This window comes from Trichomycterus rosablanca, chromosome 24 (assembly GCF_030014385.1).
Source record: "Trichomycterus rosablanca isolate fTriRos1 chromosome 24, fTriRos1.hap1, whole genome shotgun sequence".
In the NCBI taxonomy this organism is placed as follows: Eukaryota; Metazoa; Chordata; class Actinopteri; order Siluriformes; family Trichomycteridae; genus Trichomycterus; species Trichomycterus rosablanca.
This window is the reverse complement of record NC_086011.1, coordinates 110001-127500: the sequence shown is the minus strand read 5'-3', so window position 1 is coordinate 127500 and position 17500 is coordinate 110001. Positions and strand designations below refer to the sequence as shown.

The window sequence follows — 17500 nt, the reverse complement described above, 5'->3', positions numbered from 1 at the left end:
TTTTTAAAAGCCTCAGGAATCTTTTGCAGGTTAATTCGTTGATTCAGATGATTAGGTTAATAGCTCGTTTAGAGAACCTTTTCATGATATGCTAATTTTTTGAGATAGGAATTTTGGGTTTTCATGAGCTGTATGCCAAAATCATCAGTATTAAAACAATAAAAGACCTGAAATATTTCAGTTGGTGTGCAATGAATCTAAAATATATGAAAGTTTAATTTTTATCATTACATTATGGAAAATAATGAACTTTATCACAATATGCTAATTTTTTGAGAAGGACCTGTATATATATATATGGTGTGTGTGTGTGTGTGTGTGTGTGTGTGTGTGTGTATATATATATATATATATATGATGTGTGTGTGTGTGTGTGTGTGTGTGTGTGTGTGTGTGTATATATATATGATGTGTGTGTGTGTGTGTGTGTGTGTATATATATATGATGTGTGTGTGTGTGTGTGTGTGCAGGTTTTGGAAGGTGGGAGGAGGACTGCTCATCCTGCTGGTGTGTGTTATTAACATGTATTATGTGGTGGTGTACGTGAGGGCGCTAGCGAGCGTCGTCCTCTACGTCTTCTCCACTCTGCTCTCGCTGGCATACCTGTGCTTCGTCTCGTACCTGGTGAGAACCGGAACACCACACACACACACACACACACACACACACACACACACACACACACACACACTCGGTCAGGATCTCACAACATCAGTCACGTCACACCGTCCAGCCAGAAGTATGTGGACACCTGATTTCAGAGGGCGTCTCTGGGAATCTTAATCACAAGAGTGTTTGTGTGGACAGGCGTGTTGATGAGAAAGGCCTGGCTCACAGTCAGTGTTCCACTTCTTCTCCAAAGTGTTCAAAATCCACACCAAACACACAAAACCACGTCTGCATGGAGCAGCAATTCTGCTGGAGAGGGAAAAGGCTCCAAAAGAGGGGTGTCTACATACTTTTGGTGATCAAACACACTGGCTGATGTTAAGAATTATAATGATTTATTAAACTCAGACTCTTTCTCCAGGACTCATGATGCTGATCTTCTCTCTCAGCAGCTCTAATGAAATATTAACTGTGGTTGTTGTTGTAGGTGTGGCGGTGTCTGATAGCACTCGGCCTGCGCTGTGCTGATAGGTGTGGCATGGTAAGGAACCCTCCTCCAGCTCTCATGGAGGAACCTGAATCTGACTCATGAACACACAGCTCAACTCAACCAACAATAATAATAATAATAATAATAATAATAATAATAATAATAATAATAATAATAATAATAATAATAAACATTATAATAATAATAATGAACAGATCGGTACAAATGAGCATGTGCAGATATTTATATTTATTAATATAATTTAATGCTGTATCTGCGTCTTCAGGGCAGCTCAGCGTACACCACAGGGCCAAAAGTATTGGGACGCCTGATCATGAGCTTCTCAGACATCACAGTTTAAAAAGTAAGAGTATTAAAACAGAGCCCGTCTGTGTGATTTGTAGCTAGAACAACAAGCTTCTCACAAGACTCTTGAAGTATGTCTGTGGGAATTTGTGCTGAGCATCAGTATAACTGGGCGCTCATCGAACGGATGTTCCGGTTCATCCCAGAGCTGTTGAGTGGGGCTGAGGTCAGGGCTCTGTGCAGGACACAGTCATGCTGGAACAGGAGAGGACCTTCCCTAAACTGTTGCTGCAAACCTGGAAGCACATAGTTTCCTGTATATGATTGATTTATTACAGCTGTTAGTGACTGTTGTGTCTGAACCACATGGATTTGATCATCAGAAGGGGCGTCCCAATACTTTTGTCCATGTGGTGTAGTTTAGCCCGGTGTTAGCTGAGGTTAGCATTAGCAATAATGATTATAAATATTTGTGACTGTGATCATTTAAAACTGCTGCTGTATGAACGTTTGTGTGATTGTGCACCCTCCGGCGCCGCTCCCTCCTGCACATGCTCAGTTCATCCCCTAAACATTCTGATCACTGAAACGTTCTCATCACTGGAGGATCCAAAATCCTGTTCAGATAATAATCATCTCATCACTGCTGAATATTTCACATCACATCTGATTTATTACTGATGCTTCTCACCTCACTCTCCGTGTCTCTGTGCCCATAAAACTGTGAGGATTTTCTGTCGGCTGATTTAGTCTTTATTTCATGTTTAGTTTGATTCACGTCACTGTTTGTTTCTATCAGATTTATTTAAATTTAATCAGATCTTTTTGTTCCTTTAAAATGTGAAATAAATCTTTATTTTTGTTAATGTTCTCAATACAGTTCTCATAATGTAGCATGTTAGCCTGTTTAATAACACATTTATTTATAAATACTAATAATTTATTATCTATTAGAGAATATGTATAATAATAATAATATAGAGAAGAAGAAATAGAACAAAAATCTCTCAGGTTTATTTAATAATTAAGTTAATAAAGTCGTTCATGCTTGAATATCAGAGCTTTGCTAATCTTAGCTAACAGAAATAGCACGAGCCGAGCTAACCTAGCTTACTGTAGCCTCTCCTCTCATCTATTCCTGATGTATATTAGGTTCATCTAGTTTAAGTGATTAAACTGTAATAATAATACTAATAATTTTTGTTTGATAAAGAATATTTAGTTCCTCTCAGATATTGTATCTGTGCTAATGTGCTAATGCTAGCTAAGAACTTGTACCTGTTCTGGTAATAAATGTATATTTAAGGATAGTTTCTCTTTTGTTAAGTATTAATGACACTTTTGATAAATGGACTTTAATAGATTTTAATTTTTAAGTCTTTAATAAAGTTGTTGTTCCAGCTTTTATGGTTTTAGTTTCATGTATGGAACAGTGGTCTTTGTGTCAAGGTCAGTAGGAACCTAAACTGTTACTTATGCTGAGAAGTTTCCCACTGAAGTGATGCTCTGTGTGGAGGTGTATTGGTGTGGGGAGTGCTGTGTGTGTGTGTGTGTGTGTGTGTGTGTGTGTGTGTGTGTGTGTGTGTGTGTGTGTGTGTGTGTGTGTGTGTGTGTGTGTGTGTGTGTGTGTGTGTGTGTGTGTGTGTGTGTGTGTGTGTGTGTGTGTGTGTGTGTGTGCAATAGGTATGTGTGTGTGACTGGTGTGGGGTGTAACTGTGGGTGTATGGGGGTACTGGTGTGGGGGTGTGGGGGTGTATGGGTTGTACGGGGGTGTGTGTGTGTACTGGTGTGTGTGTACTGGTGTACAGTCGGTGTAGAAATGATGATTTTTTTTTACTTAACATTGTGTCAAAATAACTAAAGGAAAAATAGAAAAGAGAAAAGAAACAAAAACTCAGAAGAAAAACAAACAAAGGTAAAAAAAAACCCCACATTATTATATATTAATAATTAATTATTCCTTTTTTTATTAATCACTATTTATTACTTTATTAAAGCTGTAATTCCACAGAGATTGATGATAAATTCACCACACGAGGGTAAATCTGCTGTATTTGGCGCCCCTGGTTCTGCAGTAATGTGCAGTGTAAGAGTGCTGATGATGATATAATGATATAGATTGTGTTAATTATGTTCATTATTAATGTTTGTGATGTTCAGGGGCTGCAGAACGATCTGGTTCTTCTCACTGAGCTGGAGAGAGACGTGGTGGAGACGCCTGACAGATAACCAACCACAAACCAGCAGAGCTTCATTATTATTATTACTGATTATTACATTTAATCTTTTATTTTATTTATTCAACATCAGACTGAATCAGACTGAAAATTCCTCCTCATGAAGCTGCTCACAAAGATCACAAACAAGCACTATTAATATAATGACAATGATAACAGTGATAACAAGAATAATAATACTGATCATAATAATAATATAATTATAGGATCATACTATATAATAGTTCTAACTAGAACAACAATAATAAAACATAATTATACTAATACTGATAATAATAATAATAAAAATAATATGATCATAATGTATAGCAGTAGTAGTAAAAATAATAACAATAATAATACTAATGTGATAATAAATCTAATGTGATATTAATAATATAACTAAATATTCAAAATATAAAGTTGTATATATAATATACAATTCTATTCATTCTATTCTATAAAACAGTAATACTTATTTTGTAATAATAATACATATTAGGTGTAAAATAAAGGATTATAATCAGATTTGATGTTGATGATAAACTGGGAGCTGAAAGTCACCTGATCTGATTATTTCCCATCTTGATCAGATGTAATAAATAATAAACTTTCTCTGCCTGTTTCAGAGTGTTGAGATGATATCAGCGCTTATAGTCCAGCAGGTTGTGCTGTGTGTAGTTTAATAGTTTCATGGCACTTATTACTTTATCCTGGTCAGGGTTGCGGTGGGCCTGGTTTCACACTGGAACACTGGACGCAGAACAGGTGCAATCCATCCCAGAGCCTACCCCCATTCTCAATACACACTCTCTCTCTCTCTCTCTCTCTCTCACACACACACACACACACACACACACACGTAGCCCACCATGTCTGTGTAGACGCCCGGCCGGCCAGTAGCACTGCTGAGATTCAAACCCAGATCTAGTGAAACAGACCACTGCTCCACTCGAGGGTCGTTAATATGAGCTTTGAGCTAAAAAAAACATCTTTAAAGTACAATCAAAAACATTCAAATGAGCTTTTTACATTTTCCAAAACTCTCTTTTATAATTCCTGCTGAACTTTTTTATCATGAAAACGGCAATGTTTTATATAAAAAACAATAAATGTTTCTATTTTTTCTATTTCTTTAGATTTTTATTAGTGAAAACAAGTTACTGATGTGCAAAAGGTGCTAATATATTTAATCTGATCCAGCTGAAATAAATTGTATATAATAAACAAATGTGTCTTATGTCCTTTTTTAATGAAAATGGGTGAAAATTTAATAATATTTTACTTGCATTGGAATGTAATTCATTTGTAAAATGAGTCTCCTGATTATATTTTTATATTTATTAATTCTACGTAATTATTTGTTCTAGGACTTGTATTGATAGTTGTAGTCCTTAGAGAACTACAACTCCCGTATAGCTAAATGTAGCTTATGTAGACCAATCAGAAAGCGAGTTCGCATCCGGGTATTCCAGCAGTACGCGACCGCTTAAATCTAGTTAAAATACGTTATACAACTGCTTTATATCTCATTTAGGAAAACATTTAAATCCTTAAAGCTTCGAAATATTTCTCATTTGTATTATTTTAAACGTTATTATACAAGAAACTTACAGCTAAAGACCCTGAAGGTTCGCGGGTGCTTATGGGAAATGTAGTTTATTGAGTACTACAAATCACGAAAATATTACTATGACTAATTTAAACAGTTGTGCTTTTATGTATTCAGGTCAGTTTTATTCTAATTAATTTGATATAAAATAAGGAAAGGTTTTGTAATGAAGAATTTATGGCAAAACTGTAAAAGGAACCGTGGACATCATTTCCGCTCTGGAGTGACGTCACAGCAGCGTCCTGTAGTGCCAACGCAGCAGAGCAGAGCGAGTAAAGCAGAGATGATTTTATTATTAATTATATTTCTTTATTAATTATATTTCATTATTAAGCGACTCTCAGGGTTAGATTTTAATATAAACATACACACAGTTTAATGATCGTTTATAACCTGTACAAGAGCTGATTGTTTAACACAAGAGCCTCTCCGATCATCATCAGTGCTGTATATCAGGTAACATCAACATTATTATTATTATATTTATTATTATTATTATTATTATTATTATTATTGTGTGTTAATGATTAAAGCTGATGATTCTGCTGTAGAATCTGTGTTTAGAGTTAAACCTTTGAGTATTATTGTGTTACTGAACACCCTGATTATCACCTGATAATACTTCAATAATTATTTATCTATTTATTAATTGTAAACAATTATTGTGATCGTCGGATCTAGAATATTAGTCGCTTTTAATTAAGTATTCTTATGTTTACTTATGATTATAAAACACTTTATATGATTTATTATGGTAGTTTATTTCATTAATAGTGATTAACACTTTACATACAGAAAAGAAAAGTATCTTGAGGTTCTAATTTTTTTTTTGTTCTTATTTATTTTCTTAAATGATTAAATATTTATTTACAATATCTGTAATATTATTGAATTGAGTATCATGTCCTCCAAATTAATTAATGCTCAGCTACAGCCTCTGACTTCCCTGTGCCCATATAAACACGACTAGTTTGACTGCACCTATCACAGTGTCTGGGATTATAGAGTTGGTTTTACTGAGCGGCTCATTGGAACCTTCACATCTTCACTATAATCAATAACTGAGAGATGTTTGGAGCTCAGCTTCAGTCACACACAAACCTTAAACACTGATCCGTTCTGATCTGTTACCTGATGAAGATCTGAAGAGCCGAGTGATGCTGAATTGTTGTCACATTGTGTGAAAACCACATGACTTTTCTAGTTATGTTATAGATAGAGAGCAAAGCAAACGAAAACATGGCAGACTCCCACTCTAAATGGCCAACATATATAACCGTGTCTCTGTGTTTGATCTACATGCTGGATGATTTTGTTACAGGTGAGATGGCGAGTCCACGAACCAGACGAGTTCTGAAGGAAGTCAGGACCAACAACGGCAATAACGTGTGTATACGTTTATATATATATATATATATATATATATATATGTGCATGTGTGTGTGTGCGTGTGCGTGTGCGTATAACAGTGTGTGTGTTACAGGTGTGTTTTGAGTGTGGAGCGTTTAACCCACAGTGGGTGAGTGTAACCTATGGGATCTGGATCTGTCTGGAATGTTCTGGAAAACACCGAGGGCTGGGGGTTCATCTCAGGTCAGTCTGATCTCCTTCAGCAACAGGCTGGATGATAAACATTATTCTATATAACCGTGTGTGTGTGTGTGTGTGTGTGTGTGTAGAGTTATAGACGCCGTATCTCTGATGTAATATAAAGATTATTAATGTTTCCCAGCGCTCTTGATTCTGCCTGATTGATGTTGAAGTGAGTTTGTGTTCCTGTAGTTTTGTACGCTCAGTATCGATGGATAAGTGGAAGGACCTGGAGCTGGAGAAGATGAAGTTTGGAGGAAACGAGAAGTTCCATTTATTTCTGGAGCTTCAGGACGATTATGATTGTAACTGGAGTTTACAGGAGAAATATAACAGCAAAGCAGCGGCGCTGTTCCGCGATAAAGTGAGTTTAATAAAACCAGCACGGATTATTATCTCATAAATTACTATTATTTATTTACAATAAAACCTCATATTGTTCTCTATATACTGACTATTAATTATAACATTTATTTATTCATTATTTTTACAATCTAGTTGTTTTTAATTTCCTTATCACCACTTGTATCACGTGTAAATGAAAGTTGTGACCTTGAGAAGTTCGTCACTGTTCCATCTGAGGGACGTGCTGCAGGATAAAGATGATAAAGCTGATGCTGTTGTTTTTATATTTTAATATAAAGGCGTGTGTGTACCGCGTCTGTACAGTGTGTGTACCGCGTCTGTACAGTGTGTGTACCGCGTCTGTACCGCGTCTGTACAGTGTGTGTACCGCGTCTGTACAGTGTGTGTACCGCGTCTGTACAGTGTCTGTACCGCGTCTGTACAGTGTGTGTACCGCGTCTGTACCGCGTCTGTACAGTGTGTGTACCGCGTCTGTACAGTGTCTGTATTGCGTCTGTACAGTGTGTGTACCGCGTCTGTACCGCGTCTGTACCGCGTCTGTACAGTGTGTGTACCGCGTCTGTACCGCGTCTGTACAGTGTCTGTATTGCGTCTGTACAGTGTGTGTACCGCGTCTGTACAGTGTCTGTATTGCGTCTGTACAGTGTGTGTACCGCGTCTGTACCGCGTCTGTACCGCGTCTGTACAGTGTGTGTACCGCGTCTGTACCGCGTCTGTACCGCGTCTGTACCGCGTCTGTACAGTGTGTGTACCGCGTCTGTACAGTGTGTGTACCGCGTCTGTACAGAGTCTGTACCGCGTCTGTACCGCGTCTGTACAGCGTCTGTACCGCGTCTGTACAGCGTCTGTACCGCGTCTGTACCGCGTCTGTACCGCGTCTGTACCGCGTCTGTACCGCGTCTGTACCGCGTCTGTACAGCGTCTGTACCGCGTCTGTACCGCGTCTGTACCGCGTCTGTACAGTGTCTGTACCGCGTCTGTACCGCGTCTGTACAGTGTCTGTACCGCGTCTGTACCGCGTCTGTACCGCGTCTGTACAGTGTCTGTACCGCGTCTGTACAGTGTGTGTACCGCGTCTGTACAGCGTGTGTACCGCGTCTGTACAGCGTCTGTACCGCGTCTGTACAGTGTGTGTACCGCGTCTGTACAGTGTGTGTACCGCGTCTGTACCGCGTCTGTACAGCGTCTGTACCGCGTCTGTACCGCGTCTGTACAGTGTCTGTACCGCGTCTGTACCGCGTCTGTACAGTGTCTGTACAGTGTCTGTACCGCGTCTGTACCGCATCTGTACCGCGTCTGTACCGCGTCTGTACAGTGTCTGTACAGTGTCTGTACCGCGTCTGTACCGCGTCTGTACCGCGTCTGTACAGTGTGTACCCTGTGCTGATGGATGGGTTTGTGTGTAGGTGGCGACTCTGGCTGAAGGTAAAGACTGGTCGATGGAGAACTCACCCGCTAAAAACTGGACTCCACCTCAACCCAAAACTGGACTGTCCTCCTCACACCGGTACCACTTCTCATTATTTACCCTCCTGCAGGGCGCAGCTCCCAGCAGTAATGATCCGAACTCACTGTAAAGATAAAATCATGAGTGTGACTGTGGGGAGCTTGAACTCCTGTACAGATCATCAGTCTGAAAGCAGTTCTGTGGTGCAGGCGACACGGTTCAGCACAGCGTCTATATTAATCATGGAAATTATTTGTTTTATTTTTAATTATTTATTGTACACGGTTTGAGATTGTGAGTATTATGGGATGTCGTGTCAGTACCAGGTTATTATGGGATGTCGTGTCAGTGCTGGTTATGTTTGTGTTTCAGAAGTTCTGCTGCTTCTGGTCAGCACTCGTCACAGTCAGATAAAGCGTTCGAGGATTGGCTCAGTGATGACGTCAACTCTTACCAAAGGTCTGATACTGCACATCACCTCCACATCACCTCTGTTATCACCTCCACATCACCTCTGTTATCACCTCCACATCACCTCTGTTATCACCTCCACATCACCTCTGTTATCACCTCCACATCACCTCTGTTATCACCTCCACATCACCTCTGTTATCACCTCTAAATCATCTCTGTGTCATTTCTGTATCATTTATATTTTTATCAACCCTGTATCACAAGTATACTATCTCTGTATCACCATTAAATGACCTCTCATCACTTTAGTATAATCACCAAATGACCTCAAAATCACCTCTGTATCACCTCCACATCACCTTTGTTATGACCTCTAAATCACCCCTGTATCATTTCTGCATCACTTTCATATCATCTCTGTATCTCCTCAGTATCAGTTATATATGATAGTAAATGCTGAAGGTTTGATGTCATGACTGTACCTGTTGGTTTTCAGTGGAGGAGGAGGAGGAGGAGGGCAGGAGAACCGTTATGTAGGATTTGGGAACACACCCGCCCCCTCTAAGAAGGACGATGACTTCATTAATAACACCATGTCCTCTCTGTACTCGGTACGATTCATCGTGTGCTTGTGATTGGTCGTTATGATCTGGTGGGCGTGGTTATGACGGCTGTGTGTGTTTGATCCTCAGGGCTGGAGCAGCTTCACCGTGGGGGCCAGTAAATTCGCCGCCGCCGCTAAAGATAACGTACGTATTACATCAGAGGTGCACCCTCCACCACACTTCACTCTGTCATCATCAACCAATCACGTCTCATAGAAATGATCAGAGGGTTACAGGATCCACCTGAACTCTGACCTCCACCTGTTATTATGGGATGGCAGAAATGAGTTCAGAGGGTGCTCAGGTGTGGGTGTCTCATGGTGCTGCAGTGCCTACGCCCTCAGGTTTGAGTCTCACTGCTGCCACTCGCCTGTTCGAGCACTCAACAGAAAGCACAGGGTGCAACAGCGCCTCCTGCTGTCTGAAACAACGCGGGACTTCAGTGCTTCATTCATCAAGTGATTTTTATTCTCCTGTTTTTCAGACGAGCAAATTAGCCAGCCAGGCGACGCTAAAGGTATGTTTCTCACACACACACACACACACACACACACACACACACACACACACACACACACACACACACCAGCTCTAGAATTATTGGAACACGATGCCCTAACGAGGTTTAAATCATCTCAGATTGTTCATCAGGTTTAGCGGTGAGGATCCGGCTCTGTCCTGTAGAACCGTCCTGTTACACCACGTGTTCTGTAGCTGATTTTTTGCCCCTCTTACCCTCCTCCTCACTGCGTTTCAGCACATATAAAGAATGACTCTAATAATCAGATTGTAGACGCCCCATCTAACAATTACATTCAGGTGATTCACTCAAACCCACTGCTGACGAGTGTATAAAACCAGAGCAACAGTTTGGGGAAGGTCCTCCCCTGATCCAGCATAACTGAGTGAGGTCTATGATGATGTGGTTAGATGAGGCGGTTATATTCAGATCTGTGGTTTTGCTAATAACAGGGTGTCCACATACTTTTGAACACGTGCTGTGTTGAGTAGATTGTGAGATTAATGTTGATGGTATTTTATTCCTCCTGCTGACTGGATTAAAGTTACGAGGTTATAAAGCTCCACCAGAGCCGGTAACTGAGTCTGTTACTGCATGATTTACCCCCCCCCCCCCCCCCCCCCTTCATCGTGATCATCATCACCATCATCATCATTATCATTAATATTATTGTTACTGTGCTGCTTTATTTTAGCTTTGTTATCTTTATTTACATCATTAATGACTTTTTTATTTCTGTGTTGAGCTGCTCTGTTCGTCTCTTTTTTTTTACTGCCTGTAAACGTCCACGTGCTTTATAATAATAATAATTAATTACATAATAATATGATGTAATAATCCTATATAAAATTTGTAATAGTAATAATATGTGATCATAATACTTTCATAATTATAATGTAATACATATAACAATATTGTAATAAACGTATAATAAATATAGTATTAGTGAGAGCTAAAGTATGTGCCCCCGTCTTTATTTATTTACTGAATTCTCTTCTTAAAAAAGAAGAAATATAAAATCTACATTTTAATCATTAATAATCTGCACTAATGAAAACTGAGACTCATCATCATCATCATTATTATTAATATTATTTAACTTTTATTATAGTTTGTTATTTTATTGTTATTTTGTTTTCTATTAATATTTCAGTATTATTGATATATATTTTTATTATTAATTTATTAATAATATTTTGTTATTGTTACTGTATTATGATTATTATTATTTTTATTATCATGATTTGTTTTTCACTCAGGCTGCTGAATTTGGCCAAAGTTTGAATGAAAATGTAATCAAACCCACACAGGAAAAGGTAAAACTTCCTGTACACACAACAACACTACAACAACACTACAACTCACTCCTACACTATAACTACACTAAACACATTTATTTTCATTATTTAATTAAAGGTGCATTTTTATAAACCTAATTTTGTATAATCCCAGAATATTAAAATTATTTTTAAAATTATTTTTATTTTTAATATTTAAAATTATTTTTTATCTTTCAGATTAAATATTTTTATTTATTCAATATTTAATCTTGTTTATATAAGAAATGATATAAATTATAAATCTGTAATTTATTTATAATATTTAAATGATTCTGAACATCATTAAAATAAATCAATAAAAGATTCATAATAAATAAAGAAATAAATGTAAATAATTAATCATTCATTAATAATGAATAAATAAGTAATAATTAGTAATAAATAATCATTAAAGCTAAAAGAATATAACCTTAATAATAAATATCTGGTGCTTCAGGTGAAAGATGGAAAGTTGTTTAATGAAATGGCCGGAGGCTTCACAGATTTGACCTCAAAGGTACGAGACACGCCCACCCCCAGCCCACTTCCTCTCAGCAAGGAATCATGGGATATATTTACATAAAATCATTTCTCCAACTTTAAAATTCATTATAATAATTATCAGTATTTTTATTTTGCTGCTTTTAAATCTTTTTTCCTTCTGAAGCTGAAGAGCCGCGGCAGCTTATTAATAATAAAATACATTATAATAATTATAATCACAATAATAATAATAAATAATAATAATAATAACTCGGTCCCATGGTTTCTCGCAGTGGAGGTTCTGGGCTTCTTTATTTATTCTATATTAAATTTTCTCTGTTTGTTTCTTTGTGCTGCCGTTGTGATTGTGACGGTGAGTTTATTCATTATTACTGAAACTCAATATTTTACTCTTTACATTTCATTCAGATTTATACGTTTTTGTTGCAATAATAATTTGTTATGAATAAAATATTTATGAATATAAGTACGAGTGTAGCGTGTGATCATGCACATGATAATATCAATATTAATGATAATATAATATTAATAATAATATCATTATAATTGTAGGATTATTAATGATTATGATTTTGTAGATGCAGGATGTCGGAGCGAAAGGTTGGAAGGACGTGAGTTCGTTCCTGAGTGGAAACCCTGCTGACGGGTACAAAATTCATTTATTTTATTATTTCTGTTTAAATGTGCCGGTTCTCCTCTCACTACAGTCAGATTTATAACATATAGATGAATTATTATAAATAACCTCTTTATTTTTGAGATTCGATATAAACACATTCTGATCAGGAGATTTTTATATAAACTGATTAAATTAAATCTGAATTGTTTTTTTAACATAATTAGTTTGACTCACTTCTGCTCAGGTGAATGTAAATAATTAAATGTAAATAATTAAATGTAAATAATTGATTTTCATGATTTTAGGTCCGCGGGGGATGAGGGTTACCAGGCCGACTCGTCCGGCGGCGGCGGGTATCAGAACACGGGCGCGGTGGGTCAGAACTTTTGGGACTCGTTCGGCTCGAACAGCGAGACTAAAAAATCTCCCAGCAGTGAGAGCTGGAGTCACGTGGAGAATTCGGGAGGTAAAAAGAGTTCGGAGAGCTGGGAGAACTGGGGGTCCGATAACAAACACAGCACCGGAGACAGCTGGGAGAACTGGGACAACCACTGGGAGAACCATGGAACCGAGAACAAGAGCAAGAAGAGCCCCAAAAAAACCGAGGAGGAGAGCTGGGGCGACGCCAGCTGGTGAAACCAGTCTGAGAGGAAGAGGAGAGTACAAGTGACGCGGCGGGTGGACTGATGCTGGGAGGTCTGATCTGATATCAGGATTTACGATATTATCACGATATTCTGATCATAAATCAGTGTTGATTATTACTGATGAAGGTTCACGGTGTGTGTACCAGCTCCAGGTTAAATATCGTGATGTATCGTACCGTCTGGTATCGGTTCACTCTGGTGTGTTTGTTCTAAGTGTTTGTTTCTTTGTGAATGTGGAGATGGGAGAACATGCTCAATATTAAACTGTCGTTGTTGTGTAACTGTAATGCATTTTAAAATCCTGCACGCACAAAAAAATAAAGAAAATCAGTGGCTGTGAGATTTCAGCTCCTCCTGCGGGACCGAAACCCAGAATAATGATGAAATGTAGAATTATTTACGCTCGTACTTATTACAGATATTTATCGTTCTGGTTTTGATGTTCAGAGGTGTTTCAACTAATAAAGAATAAATTCAGTATTTTTAAAAACTAAATCATGTTTTCTGATGATTTTATTTGTGCTGCAGCAGAAACTGTTCCATTAGAAACTGGAACCATCAGCACATTTAACCTCCTGCTTCTGGTTCTGGTTTATGTTCCACCACAAGCTGGAACATGTGATGCTAGAACTGGAACTTTTGGTACTAAAACAGGAACTTTTTGTTCTGCTCTCTGGACCTTTGATTCTAACACTGGAAGCTTTGGTTCTGGAACTTTTAGCTACGGTTCATGAACCTATGGAACTACAATTGGTAGTGTTGATGTGAGAACTGGAGGATTTAATAAGTGACCTTAAATCTTTGGTACTCTGTAACCTTTCATACTGGAACTGCTGGGAGTTTTTCATTAATACTGGTCCTGGGAGTTTCGGGTGTTGATAGTGGAACAGTCGTGATGGAAAAGATCCAGTTCCTGAGCTGGTACCAAAATGAAGAGTGCAGATACTCCTGAGGCAGAGGGTAAGTAATCCCTGCAGTCATGTTTCTAAACAGCTGAGTTGGCTGATATAGCAGCATATTTATGTACAAGTATTTATTAATTATAACCTGTCAGTGAATGATTATGAAAATTATGTATTTAGTCTATCTTACAATATTATCATAATTGTTTATATATATATATATATATTAGTAATAGTGATGGGAGTATTGTTAATTTATTAGAATTACATTATTACTATAATTATTTTTACTTATTATAGCTTTATTAATATATTTATATTATTGTTATTTAAATGAAAGTTTTTTATATTATTTCTGTAAATAATTGTATTATTATTTACATGTATTATTGCTATTATTTAAGGTTATTATTATAAATGTGATTTTTATTCCGCCTCTTTGCTGATGGACGTTTGGTGCAGCCAGTCATTTACCCGGGCTCTCCCGGGTTGCCAGATAATTCATTTTTCAATTGGGTATCATTTTTATTACTAGTTTCTACCTAAATAATTTTCAGGTTAATGTCACAGGCTAAATGAATACGATTATTTATTTATTTAAATTATTATTACTAATACACACGTTCTCACATACTCACAGTTAGCATGTATTCAGACGGTGGGGTGGAATGGAGAACCTACAGAAACCCAGAGACACACTGAGGTCGGAAAACTCCACAAACAGTGATGAAAATAGAGATCGAACCCAGGTCCTCAGAACCCACGTCGCCCTGCAACACCTACTCAACCAGTGTGATTGCTGCGTCGTTAAAACTGTAAATCTGGCAACCGTGTTTTCTAAACATCTGTAGAAATAAGGGGTGAATTTGTGGGCATTTTCTGTTGGTACATTAGAGGAGTACATAGTGTGGATCTGGCAACCCTGTGTGGGGCGCAGCAGCAACAGCTCGAGCTCAGCAGTAGGGTCTGAGACAAGATGAAGGAATATCAGCTCCGGAATCCCGACCGCGACATTAGCATGTTCTCCTGATCCATCCCTCCGGTAATCCACAGCATTCCTCTGCTTTATTCAGTGTGTGTGTGTGTGTGTGTGTGTGTGTGTGTGTGTGTGTGTGTGTGTGGAGGAACTGTAGAACCGAACCGCGATGCATTAATGCCTCATTATTCGCACCACAGCAGCTTTATTGTTTATAACATTATTATATTGTATTCATTTATATGAGGAGAAACTGGTGTCACGTGACTCCTCCATTCATCCTCTCCATCATCATCATCATCAGTCCAGCAGCTCCTCCATCTGATGGTGCATCAGGTTAGTGTACCAGCACACACACACACACACACACACACACACACACACACACACTGATCAGATCAGATCCTGCTCAGTTTTTACTGCATGACTCATCAGCATCACATTTATTTATACATTTATATTCTTTATTATTTTCTATATATTGTTTAACATGTTTGAGTTTTTCTGCATTATTTAGTTTATAATAAATGTCATAAATGAACGACAGAATTCTGTAACATCTCTGTTACGTAACACATTCTCAATATCAGATTGTGCAGTCATCAGCCCACACACACTCTCATACACACACTCACACATAAAGTAAATGCATACATACACACACACACACACACACACACACACACACACACTCTTGGTTTAGATGTGGAACCCTTGGGTCCTTGAGCAAGGCCCTTAACCCTGTCTGCTCCAGGGGCGCCGTAAGTTGGCTGACCCTGCGCTCTGACCCCAGCTTCCAACACCAGCTGGGATATGCGAAGAAAGAATTTCATTGTACTGTACATCTGTATATGTATATATGACAAATAAAGGATATCTGTCTTTCTTTCTTTCTTTCTTTCTTGACCCGGCTCCTCTTCGCTCCTCTGATCGATCACTGATGGTTGAAGCTCTGAATCAGACTGCAGTGTCTCGGCTGTGAGTTTGAGATGTTGTATTTCTGTTGAGTGTAATTTGGAGTCCTCACCACAGTGGGTGCCCCCCTCAGAGGGGCGCGGGGGCACTTACATTTACATTTGTGGCATTTATCGGAGGCTTTTGCAGCGATCATGACTGAATACGTTTCAAGCAATTGAGGGTTAATGGCCTTGCTCAAGGGCCCAACAGTAGCAATTTGGCTGTAGCGGGGCTTGAACCAGCAACCTTTTGGTTACTACGCTAGTACCTTAACTGCTGAGCTGCTTCTGCCTCTGGGGGCACTGATGGTTACTTCAGAATGGAGCACCAGCGTTAGATTAATGGATCTCATTTTACTAAAATCAACCAGATAAGTATGATACAGTTGTACAGTTAATACCTCACACTGTGTGTGTGTGTGTGTGTGTGTGTGTGTGTGTGTGTGTGTGTGTGTGTGTGTGTGTGTGTGGTTTCTGTGGGCAGTTCTTCAGAAGTTTTGGTGTTTTGTTGGAAAACAGAAGTTGAGGAGATCAGACTCGGTGTTACGGTGAGTAAATCTTCCTCCTGACGTCACAAATGATTAATGAATTAAATTACAAAATAGAATGAGTTATAAAATAAAGAGTAACGAGTTGCACTGGAGGGTTAAAGCACGTCCTGCTGCAGCGTCTCAGTGGAACCCGGCTTAAATCCTTCTTACAAAACAGAATTTATACTTTAGTGATGTGTGTGGAACAGATTGGAAACGACAAAGCATGCTACCACCATCACATTTCACAGAACGCTGTGTTAGTCACACCACTCCTCCCTCCACACAACATTAGAACAGAAGCTTTGGGGCAGAGTGTGAATCACACAGCGAACCAGAGGGCAGTTGTGGCCTAGAGGTAAAGGTATTGAACTAGTAATCGAAAGGTCACTGGTTCAAGCCCCACCACTGCCAGGTTGCCACTGTTGGGCCCTTAACCCTCAATTGCTTAGACTGTGTAATGTCACAGTTTCGTGTCTTTGGATAAAAGCCTGTGCTAAATTCTGGGGGGGGGGGGACTTTATATTTATATAGTGTATTTATACTAAATGACAGTTTAAATGACTAGTGACCCCCCCTTCCTGGACTGATGTTTTACCTCGTTTGGGGGACTCCTCCGATCCCTCTTGTAATTTAAACCCTGTTTTGGGGGTCAGTGAGCGGAGATGACGATTCAGCCTAGGGGACCAGGGTCCCAGTGCTGTGGTTACACTCACACACACACACACAGTGGTGCTTTAGGTGTGTGTTTGTTGTTGTTAGCGTGATGCCTCCTCCGTCAGACGTGGTGAAGGTGGCGGTGGAATGGCCTGGAGCGAATGCTCAGCTAATAGAGATCGATCAGGTGGGTTCAACCGCTTCGTTATCTCAT

At 38.8% G+C, this 17500-nt stretch overlaps 3 protein-coding genes across 8 annotated transcripts in view; all 3 read left to right on the top strand.

The window, feature by feature from the left end:
• slc11a2 (solute carrier family 11 member 2) overlaps positions 1-4823 on the top strand; it is a 16511-nt gene extending 11688 nt beyond the window's left edge. Inside the window, exons 15-17 of the mRNA XM_062986178.1 lie at positions 472-625; positions 1098-1151; positions 3567-4823. Coding sequence (XP_062842248.1) covers positions 472-625; positions 1098-1151; positions 3567-3635 — 277 coding nt within the window. The 3' untranslated portion in view covers positions 3636-4823. The remainder of the gene's footprint in view (positions 1-471; positions 626-1097; positions 1152-3566) is intronic.
• Positions 4824-5482: 659 nt separating this feature from the next.
• Positions 5483-13760, top strand: arfgap1 (ADP-ribosylation factor GTPase activating protein 1). Of its 4 annotated transcripts, XM_062986358.1 has the most exons (14): positions 5483-5690; positions 6556-6620; positions 6718-6827; positions 7017-7188; positions 8597-8697; positions 9010-9096; positions 9548-9662; positions 9744-9800; positions 10141-10173; positions 10721-10750; positions 11436-11492; positions 11953-12012; positions 12578-12645; positions 12924-13760. In XM_062986358.1, exons 2-14 carry the CDS (start codon positions 6561-6563, stop codon positions 13252-13254), a joined length of 1281 nt encoding a protein of 426 aa, XP_062842428.1. In that variant the 5' UTR covers positions 5483-5690; positions 6556-6560; the 3' UTR covers positions 13255-13760. The 4 variants fall into 4 exon arrangements, with proteins under 4 accessions (XP_062842428.1, XP_062842430.1, XP_062842429.1 ...); XM_062986360.1 differs by lacking the exon at positions 11953-12012; XM_062986359.1 differs by lacking the exon at positions 10721-10750 and having other exon boundaries at positions 5484-5690.
• Positions 13761-15147: 1387 nt separating this feature from the next.
• Positions 15148-17500, top strand: part of elmo2 (engulfment and cell motility 2) — a 14862-nt gene continuing 12509 nt past the window's right edge. For 2 of the 3 annotated variants that reach the window (XM_062986254.1, XM_062986253.1), the window contains exons 1-3: positions 15344-15479; positions 16584-16647; positions 17392-17473. In XM_062986254.1, coding sequence (XP_062842324.1) covers positions 15386-15479; positions 16584-16647; positions 17392-17473 — 240 coding nt within the window. In that variant the 5' untranslated portion in view covers positions 15344-15385. Of the gene's footprint in view, positions 15210-15343; positions 15480-16583; positions 16648-17391; positions 17474-17500 lie in introns of those variants that run through there. The other variant, XM_062986255.1, reaches the window with a different exon arrangement.